Source organism: Danio rerio, chromosome 21 (genome assembly GCF_049306965.1).
Source record: "Danio rerio strain Tuebingen ecotype United States chromosome 21, GRCz12tu, whole genome shotgun sequence".
In the NCBI taxonomy this organism is placed as follows: domain Eukaryota; kingdom Metazoa; phylum Chordata; class Actinopteri; order Cypriniformes; family Danionidae; genus Danio; species Danio rerio.
In genome coordinates, this window is record NC_133196.1 from 20,020,787 (window position 1) to 20,034,231 (window position 13,445).

The 13,445-nt window shown below is 33.8% G+C and overlaps 1 protein-coding gene across 1 annotated transcript in view; it reads right to left on the reverse strand.

The window, feature by feature from the left end:
• The window catches only part of si:dkey-112m2.1, a 224,052-nt gene that overhangs the window by 19,167 nt on the left and 191,440 nt on the right, over positions 1 to 13,445 (reverse strand). Inside the window, exon 5 of the mRNA XM_009295369.5 lies at positions 8,450 to 8,593. Coding sequence (XP_009293644.1) covers positions 8,450 to 8,593 — 144 coding nt within the window. The remainder of the gene's footprint in view (positions 1 to 8,449; positions 8,594 to 13,445) is intronic.

Below are 13,445 nucleotides of genomic sequence, written 5' to 3' on the forward strand. Positions count from 1 at the left end.
GGTGATTAGCAGAGTGCATCGTGAGCACCACTAGATGTTTCCTTCAAGGTGAATACAACTCTTGGGAGCAACTATCAAAAGCTACTAAACTGGAGTTAAACTAGACAAAACATGCTAGCCTTTCCAGTGGCAACAAAACTCCATAACACTTGTTCCATAAGACCTGCAATATTCCCTTTTTTAAATTTAAAAAAAGCTATTTTTTATTATATTGTTTTATATTTAGATTTTTTTTTTAGCTTTTCGAATTTACTGCCACTTCAGAAGAACTGAAAAAAAATTCAACCGGGGGTTCGTTCACGAAAACCACCGCTTGTCAACTAAGGTCTCAAGTTCCGTTGTTCCAAACATCATTCGTTGATTTGGCATTTCCCAAATCCATCGTTCCAACAAGGATTTGCAAACTGCGTCTCAACTTAAGTACATTTCCAACTACTCCTCTAAAGCTGTTGTTAGAAGCATAGTTCCTGATTGTGTTCTATTCCCAGTTATGCCCCCCTATGCCAGATTTATTTTGAACATTCCAACATTAAACTCGGAATGATAAAAAAATGTAATTAAAGTCATCTCACTTAAGTGTAATTTGTTTTCAAAGTATTTTTACAGTTCAGTTTTAGTGATCTTCATATTGACAATTGCGCTCCCTTCGCAGTGCACTTTGAAAACATTTATGCCATTTTGAACACAGGTGTGGAGAAAAGCCAATCATGACGAAAGATAAAGGTGGCCTATCATTCAAAAGCAGAATTTACGTTGCCTCTTCAAAGCTTGTGAAAATGCTTGTAATTTATATTAGGTTATTTATTTAAAAAACTGTATCTGTACTATATATGCATTGGCCTGTTTGTTAGAACATTTCTGCAGTGGTTTGAATGTATCAAAATGTAAAAGTAGACTTTTACAAAATTAAATAAACAATACCCTACTTACTAATAACAATAATATTAAATTAATAATAATAATATATATATATATTTTTTTTTCTTAATGAATAGCCAACTGTAAATTACAACTATTAGCCTAATGATTTATATGACTTCTATATTAGAATAGAGTGTTAGCGAAGTGGTTTTTATGTTTTAGAATAGAATATGGCATGTGCTCCATAACATTGGAAACATAGGCCCTATATGTGCCATCAACATATATTTTAATTAATATGGAAAATGAGTGCATGTTTTTATCAAAACTAATACTGGATTGTTGGCCACACTTTATTTTGATGGTTTGTTTGTTGAATTTAAGTTATATTGCATCTACAGTACATGCCAACTAATTCTTATTAGATTAGAAATAGATTGTTAGTCAGTGTTAGTGTTAGTGTAAGTTGACATGTACTTGCAAATATCAGAGATGCACTTGCAAAGTTTCTTAGTCAATTCTGACTTCTAGTCAGTTAAATGTCTGTTTAACAGCAGTATCAACAGATATTAAGCAGACAGTCTGCTAACACTCAAATGGACCATCAAAATAAAGTGTTACTAGATTTTTTTTAAACGTGTGTGCGTGTAAAACAATATAATTTGCACAAAAAAGTATGGGGTTTATCTCTAAAGAAGTTGTTACTCCACCCAGTTTAGAGCATCATTATGGAGGTTTTACGTTATAACTAATGTGGTTCAAACCATGGATCTGTGACAAAACAGCTATACGGTTTAGAGAAAGACTCATCACTATATTGTTATTTTCCGGAACGATGCATCGTACTATGACAGTTCAGCCACGAGTTACATCGTTGTTTGGGAAACACAGCCCAGTTTTGTTCATGGGTATTTTTCGCCCCTTATCCTTAATTTGTCTTTAATTTGACATTTTTTTATGTAATTTTTATATCAATCTCTGTTTGTTTTCTGCTCTGGGATAGTGTAAAAAGATGAGAAACAGTTTTAATATTTTTTATTTATATATTTTTGCATTTTTTGTTAGCTTTCTGACTTTTCCGCCACTTCAGAGAAACTGAAACAAAAATATGCAACCAGTCCAAAACTGTCAAACAGCAATCTGTTTCAATTTCTACATAGAATATTCTATATACAGTAGATTATTAACATTTAAAGAGATATCTGAGTTACCTGTTGACCTTAACCTTCACTCACTCATGGCACTCTTACACCATGTTCTAACTACATGTGATGTGATGCTGCAACATGTTACAAAGGTATCTTTACCTGGTTATTAAGTTTTTGCCTTAACCATCAACTGCAGCAATGTAAAAAGGTAGAAACGGTTTCTACTCTGAAATGGTATTTGTCACATCATGGCTGAACAACAACATAACCTACCATGAAAATGATCACCTTAGATACTAATGCACGTGCTTTATTCTGTGTTGAATATTGCTATTGTGAGTTTGCCATTTTATGAGACATATATTGCCATACTGAAAGTTGCAGCAGATAGTTTACCTCAGACCATGTCAATAAGTAGCAAACATAGTTTAAACATGATTGTTGGAACTGATTCTGTGCAAACCAACAACATCCCCGCATGTAGTTTTAATAATGTTAATAGGGTTTAATATGTATTAATTAAATTAATATTAAATAACTGTAATAATTTAATTGGATTAAAACCTGTCCCATACAGGGCAGTTTGTTTCTGTGGTGTCACTTTTGGTGTGGACAGCCAAATTGCTTGCCACTGGAATCTTGCATTGCTAGTTGTTAGAACATAGTATTATACTGAATCCAAGGCTCAGAGGAAACGACTGCATTCAAAGCCTGTGTTCATGTGTTATTTGTCAAGTGGGCATTGTCTTTTTATTGGAGATGGGGTTAACCAAAAGATTTGTCACGAATGAAAGATTGATCAATTATTCAGTGATGGAAAAATCTAAATGACAAAATGAAAAAGGATCAATATTTGTAGCTTTGTTTTAGTCATTTCATCACACATTAATTGTAATGATGCTGTCTGTCAGTGGTGTATTGATGTGTACTGTAGCAATAATAAGTAATTATTATTTGAATTATAATAGATCATTTAAATGAATGTACAGTTTTAATTGAACAACAACAATTAAAATACTAAATACATTCTGCTATGGATCACTGCCATCATCAAATAACAGTAGCAACATTTGTTTGTTCGTTTATGATATAAAGTAGAGCTGCACTTTACTACAGAACACACCAATTTCAACACTTGATGGCTTTTTTTGGTAGAATTTTTATGGCTTCCTATACATTTTCACATGGTTATCTCTGAATCTAAGTGTAGCAGAGCCAGTTTTTCACTGTATATATTTGCCACTATCATAGTCTAACATTTAATTTTAAACATACTTCAGTTTTGACTAAATGTGCAGTAATATGGCATTTTGTCTTTGTGGAGTAATAAACCACCAACTACTAACAGTAAACTAATGTTATTAGCTTGTAACTTAAGCCTCAGTTTTAAAGCAGGTTGTCAAACACTAGGCGAACACACTTCCCTTGCCGCACACATTTGTATGTATGAACACAAACAATCCTTCTGCAGTGTGGTGATACGGTGTCATCTAAAAGAATTTACTCCATTTCCATACCTCAGTCCTTTCCTCTTTCATTACTCTCAGCCTGTCCAGCTCCTGTATCTGTCTGTACACAAGATCATCTTGCTGGACTGTCAAGGCGGCTTGGAATCGAAGAAATATTGCACATCAAACACACTAACAGCTATATGTCTTTCCACTGGGTTTCATAATCTCAACTGACAAATAAAATATCAACAGCTGCTAATTGAAATGCCCTTCAGCAAATGTAAACAAAACTGAGCTGAGAAATATGGCAGTAAAAAAGCATCAAATAAGGGCTTTTCACACTTGTCTGTTTAAACACTGGATAAACAGTTCTGTGTCTCCCTGTATTATATTTAATAATGTAAACATTTTCTCATCATTTTTATGTATTTCATACAAAAAAAGAGCCGCTGGGGAATTCAGCTAAATGACCTTTTCTGTTTCCTTTGTGTTTTCTTGTGATATTTTCCTTGAACTGTTCCTTTAACATACTTGGGCACATTTGCATATATCAGAAATATTTATGAGGTCAATAACATTGATTTGATGAGTACATCTCACAATGTGGTTGTCATGTACTTGTAATTTAATTTTTCTTCAGACTGACTGGAATTACTATACAAAACACATGAATAAATAACGAGAAAGCACTGTTTAGTTCATTATTGCTCTTTCTAAAATATAATATATGCATTGCTTTACACTGTATAAACTATCCCTGAGACTACAATTTATAGTGTTCATGTCAGTGCTAATATTTACAGTAAAAATGTCACTGAACTGATGTGTTTACAGTGTGGTTATTCAGTTAATTTAATTTGAGTAGAATATCAAATTGAAAACAGTTTATCTAGAAATCTCTCCAGAGGATTTATAAATTAGAAATAAACAATGAATAACTGTCTAACTGTCATACTTTTATAAGAAAACTGAATTATACTCTAATGCTTTACTCAACCATATTAACAAAATAGGACTCTATTTTAACGATCTATGCACAAAAGTCATAAAAGCGTCAAGGGTATGAATCCACATTTTCTTTTTAAGGGATGGAAAAATACGCCTTGTGCCCTGACACATAGTCTAACAGGGCTGTGCTTTTGTTTTGTTAAAACAAATACAAATATGCATATAATAAAAAATATCGCTAATATAATGACATTAAACAAATGCAAGTTGTAATGAATAAAATGAAAAAGGCATAGAGATATAAAGAAAGCATGGAGGTAGTGGTTTTTATATTTATGTAGAAAATAATATTTTTTGTAACATTTTAATCTTTTAATCTTTTAATTTTTTTCATATTTAAATATATTTGTTTATTGCTTTAAATCCTGTATTACATAATGTGTAAGCATTTGAACCCACACAGGTGCATAACTAATGCTGGACTTTAGACCTGCTTTTAGTAGGTCAATGGCGCGGTCTATTTCAGTTCTTCAAAATAGCAACACACCAACAATGTGCCTTAACACAAATGATTTGCTATTTAAACAACGTGGTGCAAAATGTGAAAATTACGTTGCGCTGGTCCGAAAAAAGCACCAAATTGCGCCAAACATGTCTAGCGCCTTATTGCACCGGTTATTTGATAGGGCTTATAGCGTTTAACGTTATAATACATTTAAACAGTATAATACCATTCAAAACCACAGCAAACCCATGATAAATATTTGAATAAGTTGTGATTTGATCATGAAAAGTTGTCATTTTCACTGGATGTCCTGGTGATGTTTAATATGAACATTTCCTGAGCTTGGGTTGTGTTAAACTCAAAGTATATGTGTTTTAACCATTATTCAAGAGTGCTTGTTGAAGGTCCTATGAAGTGCTTTGAAACGCAAATTTTTTATTCAATGTTTGACATAATCTCAGCAGAAAAATGAAGAGAGGCTGGTAAATAAAGTAGCTCCTCCCATTTAAAAAAATTAAACCAATAGTGTTTAATTTTATCACAACTCTGCCAGTGATAGTGGAGATCAAGAGCATCAAATGAAAAGCAAATGAGAAGCGCCCCAAATGGGGGCGGGGCATGTCAGAGTATTGGTCAAGAATTGATCAGAAACTATAAATTAGTATAAGGTGACTTGAAATAAATCGATGATCCATTTAGATGGAAGTGACAAACTGCAAGCTTTGGATGTTTATATTGGTTTTATATTTTCTAAACAATAATTTTGTCACTGTTCTGGAGCACTCAAGCTAATAGATATTACTAAAACTAACAGACTGAAACTAACATCTACATTTTTTTATTTTAATTTCAAGTGATCTTTAACGGCATAATTTGTGGATATATCTAAATATTTATTTTTATCTCCGGTAGTTTGTTGTTGATCTGAGACTCTTGTTGTCTCTCTTTCAACTGTGAAACATCAGCAAAGGCAAGTGTTGTCACCTTATGGGCAAACTAATTACTACATATACAGCTGAAGGCACATAAGCAGACTGGATGTACTCTGTGTGAAATCATAACATAGCTTGGAAAACAATTATACAGACAATACATTAGCAATTGCATAAAATGCACAATATCTACAATGTCGAACGTCCATTGAGCACAACCTTAGAATAAGAAAGTGTCTTCAGATGCACTTAATCCAGAGCACCAGTGCCTGTGTGTATGTGCTTTAGTGTGGCGAGAGGGGGAATCCTCTCCTGGGGTCAGTGTTTCAGTATGGGGTGTTCATCAGATAATTAAACCCGAAGGGAGTAAACAGACAGACACACACACATTGTCATTTTCCCCCTCATAGAATGCTCTCAGATTTTGTTCCCAAATGACAGAAGGAAGTGGAAGGCATAAGCTTGTTCTGAAAAGACTGCATTTAACATCCCTTTGATTTTGTGCCTCTGGCTTAACAACTGAAAATAGACAATCCTTCAGAGTAGTGCAATACATAGTGCTTTAAATCAAATCTAATATAGTCGCCGTAATATACTATGTGTGCCCTCCAACGGTTCTTTTGTTATCTTGGATACAAAATAATTCCTAGATCATGAGTATCTGCAAGTTCATTCAGCTTGTGCATCTTTTTGATGAAAATCAACTCAACTATTAAAAATGTTCACAGCACATCACACCACATTACAAGGTCTTACTAATAATCATTTCTAAAACCATTTAGAAATGACTAATTTAGTCGGACACACAAACACACATACAAACACACACACACACGCACACGCGCGCGCGCCCACACACACACACACACAACCACATACACATAGGAATGTATTCAACATCTGGCATTTTTATGAATGAGAATCTGAAAGTTTTTATCATTTTTCTTTTTCTCTACTTTTTTTAATGAATGCATCTTATTATTTTGCCTTTTGCACAAATTACAGTGGTTCTGCTGATGTTGCTTCATTTCTATTGCATCAGAAAGATCCAGAGCTAAAAAGTTTTTTATTTTTTTACTATGGAGACAAATGTTTAAATAAAAAACAAATGTGAGATTATAAGATTTTATAAATAAGAATAGACAATGTTTTTATTGTGCCTCATTTCCAATTGAGCTTCAAAAGGGCAAAGGTGATTTTTAATTGTGAATATAAATATATAAAGAGAAAGTGTTTCCAAGATACTGGTGATGCTTTATTCGGTAGAATATTTTGTAGCTAAAGCCATGTTTTATTTTCAGTGAGAGGCTACTGTAAATCTGAAAGTCAAAAAAAGTATAAAGTTAAAAACTATCTGTATTTAAAAGTGCCAACAACCAACAACTAGCGTTTTATAAATCTTCAAGGATGACAGTTTCAGTTAAAATCTTAAAATCACTTATGATGAAAATTATATTTTTTAAGCTGTTTGGACAGAACTGTGTATAGGTATAATGTGTCCACGATCATATTGGAGTGATATAAACCTAACAAGTCACTTTTTAAAAATTGCCTGATGTAAAATTGCCCCCCTCCCACCACCACTAAATTGGTGGACAGGCACTATAATGACCTAAAATAATGCTGAAATGTGTGTGTGTGTGTGTGTGTCTACTGCAAACAGCCTTTGTGTGTGACTCATCATTTCAGAAAAGCCTGAATAAGCTCCACCACAAATACATGAAATAAATTTACTTGGTATTTTTGACTAATGAGCTGTATTTCAGCTTTATCCCAGTCTGTCTCTGTCACTGACTGCTGTTTATCAAATGTAACATGATGCAAAGCAGACACACACATGGGGACGGTGGGTGGGGAGAAGGAGCTCATTTGCATTTAAAGCTACAGGCTACAAAAACCACCTACACTGTACTCAGACACCAAATTTGGCATATTCTGGAGGCTATAATGAATTATCTGATGGGTATTTTGAGCCGAAACCTTACAGACACATTCTGGAGACACCAAAGGTTTATCTTACATCTTGTAAAAGGGGTAAAACAAGTGCTCTTTAAATTTTAGTAAATTAGCAGCAAACTTTCATTTTGGTATGAACTGTCCCTTTCTAGACACAGAAAATTCCATTAGCGTACCAAATAAATATTTTACATTTCCATCAACATTTACACATATTTTAAGGTGTGTAGAAAAAGGTTGATGCTCAGAATTGACAGCTACTTGGCAAATTATATTATACATATACATATACATATATATATATATATATATATATATATATATATATATATATATATATATATATATATATATATATATATATATATATATATATATATATAAACAAACTATAAACTGCTATACCAGTACTTTCTGTGACAATTGTAGCCAATTCAACAATGCATGACAACTGTACTCTCTGGGCAAACTCAGATTTGAATGAATTATCATCAAATTTTTTTATATACATATGCAAATTGTTATTTAGAATTAAGATTGAGTAGATGTTTAAATCCAAATCCAGACTTTTAATTAATTCATTATGGCACTTTAATTTGAAGTAAAATGCATTCAACATATGTGTGATCTATTCACATTACTGCACACCTTAACCACGTTGTCGTCCGTCGAGCGACACTCCACCGACTCAGTCACATCGGTCACCGTGCCTTCGGTTCCAACAGTGACCACCTTGACCGGCATGGCGACAGTCTTCCCGGTGAGGACAGCAGTGTTGAGGATCTCTGTCTCCTGCACACAAAGGGCAGATCAATCAGACTGCGTTAACTCCAGATAATTCACCCGTCATTATTCACGATAATTCGTCATTCTGTCAGCTCCAGCTCTTCAGCGCCAACATCGAGTCGCGCTATTAACCCAGTGAGTCATATCATTCAATTAGAGTCATCAGCTCTGGAGAGTCTCGGAGTGAGATGAAGAGGCCTGTTTAGAGCCAAACAACACATCCTGTTTTCATGAAACTGATTCACTCCTGGATAATATATATTAGCGTGAAAAATACACCCCAGAAATAGGTTCACTATCAAGGTACTGTGAAATGAAGAGGGGAGAGAAAACATTTTCAAATATTCTGAACAAAATGACACCAGGGCATTTCTAAGTGTTTACTAGAGTTTTCTGAGAATTGTGTGTGAAATTGTGTAAACAAACTATCTTTTTTAGAGCTAAAATAGTAAAAAGCAATTTACCTAATTATGATTTGGTCTGATGCTGGTCTAAAAAATATTTGAGTGAGTGAAAACATAAAAATGTTAATATAAGAAATCTTTTTTTGACTTAAAATATGTTTTTGGTTGAACATTTTATATAAAAAGTATATGCAGAAGGACTTTTATATTTTCAGTCACCCAGTTAAAGCGTATCTGGTGAACTGCAAGAATCGCTGTTTAAGGTCTGTTTTCTTAAAAAATCAATGATCTTCACTTAATGATTGATATGATATAAAGTGGGTCTCAGAAAGTACAAGAAGCACTGCATTAAATGTATTTTTCCATGTCATGTCTTTAAAATATGAATATTTATTTTAATAACATTTCAATAAATTTTTATGCACTCGCCTGCTGCTCGTCAAATTGCTCATTAAGGCAAAATTCTAATCAGCCAATCACACGGCAGCAACTCAATGCATTAAGGCATGTAGACATAGTCAAGACAATCTGCTGCAGTTTAAACCGAGCATCAGAATGGGGGTGAAAGGTGATTTAAGTGACTTTGAATGTGCTATGGTTGTTGGTGCCAGACGGGCTGGTCTGAGTATTTCAGAAACCGCAGAATAGTTCGAAAAATAGGATATATCCAGTGAGCGCCAGTTCTGCGGGCGCAAATGCTTTGTTGATGCCAGAGGTCAGAGGAGAATGGCCAGACTGGTTCCAGAAAACAAAAAGGCAACAATAACTTAAATAACAACTCGTTACAACTGAGGTATGCAGAAAAGCATCTTTGAACGCCCAACACATTCAACCTTGAGGTGGATAGGCAACAGCAGCAGAAGACCACACAGGGTGGATAACACACCATGTCGTAAAGTGCAGATCATCTCAGACTAGTTTCTTAAACATGACAATAAGTTCACTGTACTCAAATGGCTTCCACAGTCACCAGATCTCAATCCAATATAGCACCTTTGGGATGTGGTGGAATGGGAGATTCGCATCAGCCGACAAATCTGCTGCTAACATGGCAATATGGAACAAAATCCCTGAGGAATATTTCCAGTAGCTTGTTGAATATATGCCACAAATGATTAGAGCAGTTCTAAAGGCAAAAGAGGGTCCAACCCTGTACATGTATGGTGTACCTAATAAAGTGGCCAGTGAGTGTATATGATCAAATGATTCAGTAGAGATCAATGGATCTCCCGTTATCTCAAATGCCCACAATGCACTGCACCACAATGACACATTCCCATTATCGTTTTTTTTTTTTTTTTAATGTGTGTAAAATAACAGAAATAATGCTAACAGTAATTACAGTTCCACTGTAGGAAGTTCAAGAAATGTGATTTATTTAGAACACAATGTCAGGGGGAAAATGATGTCGGCACATCTTTCTTTCACAGACATATCTGGTAATTACAGCGAAACGATAGCTACGGTTACCATTTCTGTGAATCCATTCTCTCCTTGCGTAATATCTTATCTAAAACCCATCCGTCTTTCATTCTATAGTCCAAACAAACCAACGGCTTGGAAATTACATCATTTAAGTTGTGTTCATCCTGCTGGCTGATCTACGCGTGAGAAGATGTACACAACATAAATAAACCTAAATAAAGAAGCCCTCTGCAAGGTTTGTTCTTCATCCCAGAGTCTTTTCTTCTCTGTATGTCCCAGCTCTCACCACTCTCCTTAGAGAAAACAGATAACATTATTTAATCCTGAACTGTGGATAATGAAATTTCAAGCTTGTTAATAAGACTGAGGTCTTCTGTTGCTTCTTTTTTTCTCCAGGCTGATCCCACTTCAGGCTTCACTTGGCAGCTGATTCTTATTTCAATCATTTGAACTTTAATGCACAGCAATTGCGAAGATGAACGAGCCACTTCCTTTCTTTCCCTTTACGCGTTTAAGACGATCATTATTTTCTATCTACCACTGTCTACTTCTGAGGTACAATTTGAATATGCCGTTTCCCTTGATTTCGAAATTATGCAAATGTGCAATAGAGCAGCGAGAGCCTGGTATTCAAGCCTTACGCTCAGGCGTTTTGACAGGGAGTTATCGCTTGTGTTTGATTTGCTGTCAAAACATTAATTTATCAAGACCAGGAAAATGACTCTGATAAATATTCCGCTGGATGGGATGGGTGAAGTGTTTACAATTCACTCTCCTGTTTTCGCTCAGATGATTTCAAAGAACTCGGCGACACCTTTCAGCAGATGAGGAGCTTTCAAATGTCTTTCAATGCGTCCATTCAGCGGCTGTTAGAACCCAACAATGTAATTTTCAGTCAAGCCTGAAGATTACGCCGTGAATTAAAAAGTGAATTCGAGAGTAAAACAGGCCACGCGGTGAAAAACGCCTCTCATTGTGATGCCACTGAGTCTGATGGGCAGCTTTACTTCACTGTAAAAAACAAACAAAGCTGAGGTGAGCTGAGTTCAGAGAGGGAGCACAATCTGAAACCACACAGGTCAAATCTATTGACCCTTGAGAAATATATATGTGCCTCCATTCTTGAACTCGCACTGAAAAAAAGCACAAATATATAGAGGAACTTTCTTTCTTTCTTTTAACAAATAATCACTCTTTATTTATTTATTTTTTTTTACTTTGACAACTAAATATGAGCATTCTAATGCTTTAAGAAAAATAGGAGAAAAAAAATTATTTTTAGGTTTGTGAATGTTTACAGTTATGATTACAGTACTTTCCAAAGTATTATTTCCATATTTTACAAGCACAAGCAATAAGAACACTGTTTTAATCCAGTTCAGTCATATAAAGTAGTGTTTTGATCCTTACTAGTAAAGTACATTGGATTAATCTGTTGTGGTTATTCTATAGTTTTTACGGTAACACAACAACTGATTGCAAAATGACCAATCAAACAAATAAATCAATACTGTAGTTTTCTACAACTATAGGGTATATTATACTAAAATACACCACGGTTACATTGGTAAAAACTAAACTATACTACAGTATTTATTACAGTTTATCAGTTAACTGTAGGTAATAAGACAGTATTAATTAATAAAAAGTTGTAAATTCTATAATATATAAAGTATCATACGCTTAGTTGTATTTTGGTTATGAAATAAAACAAATAGAAAATAAGGTAAAACAATACTAAGACTAAATAGATTTTATAATGTCCTGAATATGGTCATGAACGGCGTTATGGTGAGAGAACACTATATATACAGTTGAAGTCAGAATTATTAGCCCCCTTTGAATTAATTAATTAATTTTTCATATTTTTAAAAAAAAATATTTCTCAAATGATGTTTAACAGAGCAAGGACATTTTCACAGTATGTCTGATAATATATATTTTTTTATAGAGAAAGTCTTATTTGTTTCATTTCGGCTAGAATAAAAGCAGTTTTTGTTTAAAAAAAAAACATTTTAAGGTCAAAATTATTAGCCCCTTTAAACTTTGTTTTTTCGATAGTCTACAGAACAAACTATCATTATACAATGACTTGCCTAATTACCCTAACCTGCCTAGTTACCCTAATTAACCTAGTTAAGCCTTTAAATGTTACTTTAAGCTGTATAGAAGTGTCTTGAAAAATATCAAGTCAAACATTATTTACTGTCATCATGGCAAAGATAAAAGAAATCCGTTATTAGAATTGAGTTATTAAAACTATTATGATTAGAAATGTGCTGAAAAAATGTGCTGATCTCCATTAAACAGAAATTGGGGAAAAAAATAGGGGGGCTAATACTTCAGAGGGGCTAAAAAAACTTTAACTTCATATGTGTGTGTGTGTGTGTGTATAATTTTATACTATATATATATATATATATATATATATATATATATATATATATATATATATATATATATATATATATATATATATATATATATACATATATATATATATATATATATATATTTTTTTTTTTTTTTTTTTTGCGCAATTGGACATGTTTTTTTTACAGCGATTGTGTTTAATGCCCTGATATCATTATAGCATGAACACTCTGCATTTTCTCTGTAGTTTTTGGTGTTTTTTTTTTAACAAACTCGCAACTCATACCACACACATGAGGAATCCACTATTTATGGGGCCCCCTGGTTTTGAAAAGAAGTAATAATTTTAAAATGTTAATGGTTATAGTTAGATATTACAATATGATTTAAAAATTATAAAACAACTATATGATTAATAGACTTCTTGGCATTGGTTTTGGGGCCCCCTAATTCGCCAGACTCTAAGCAACTGCTCACCTTGCTTATTGGTTAAGCTCACCCCTGCCTGTACAGTACAAAATGTGTTCAGCTTGCCAAATTTACATGAATCTTTGATCGTTAGCAGTGTGACTCTGAAGTGCTGTACTGTATGTTTGCAAGTTTTCACCTCAACAAAATTCATAATGTCGACAAAACATTCATGCTAACCACCGCTC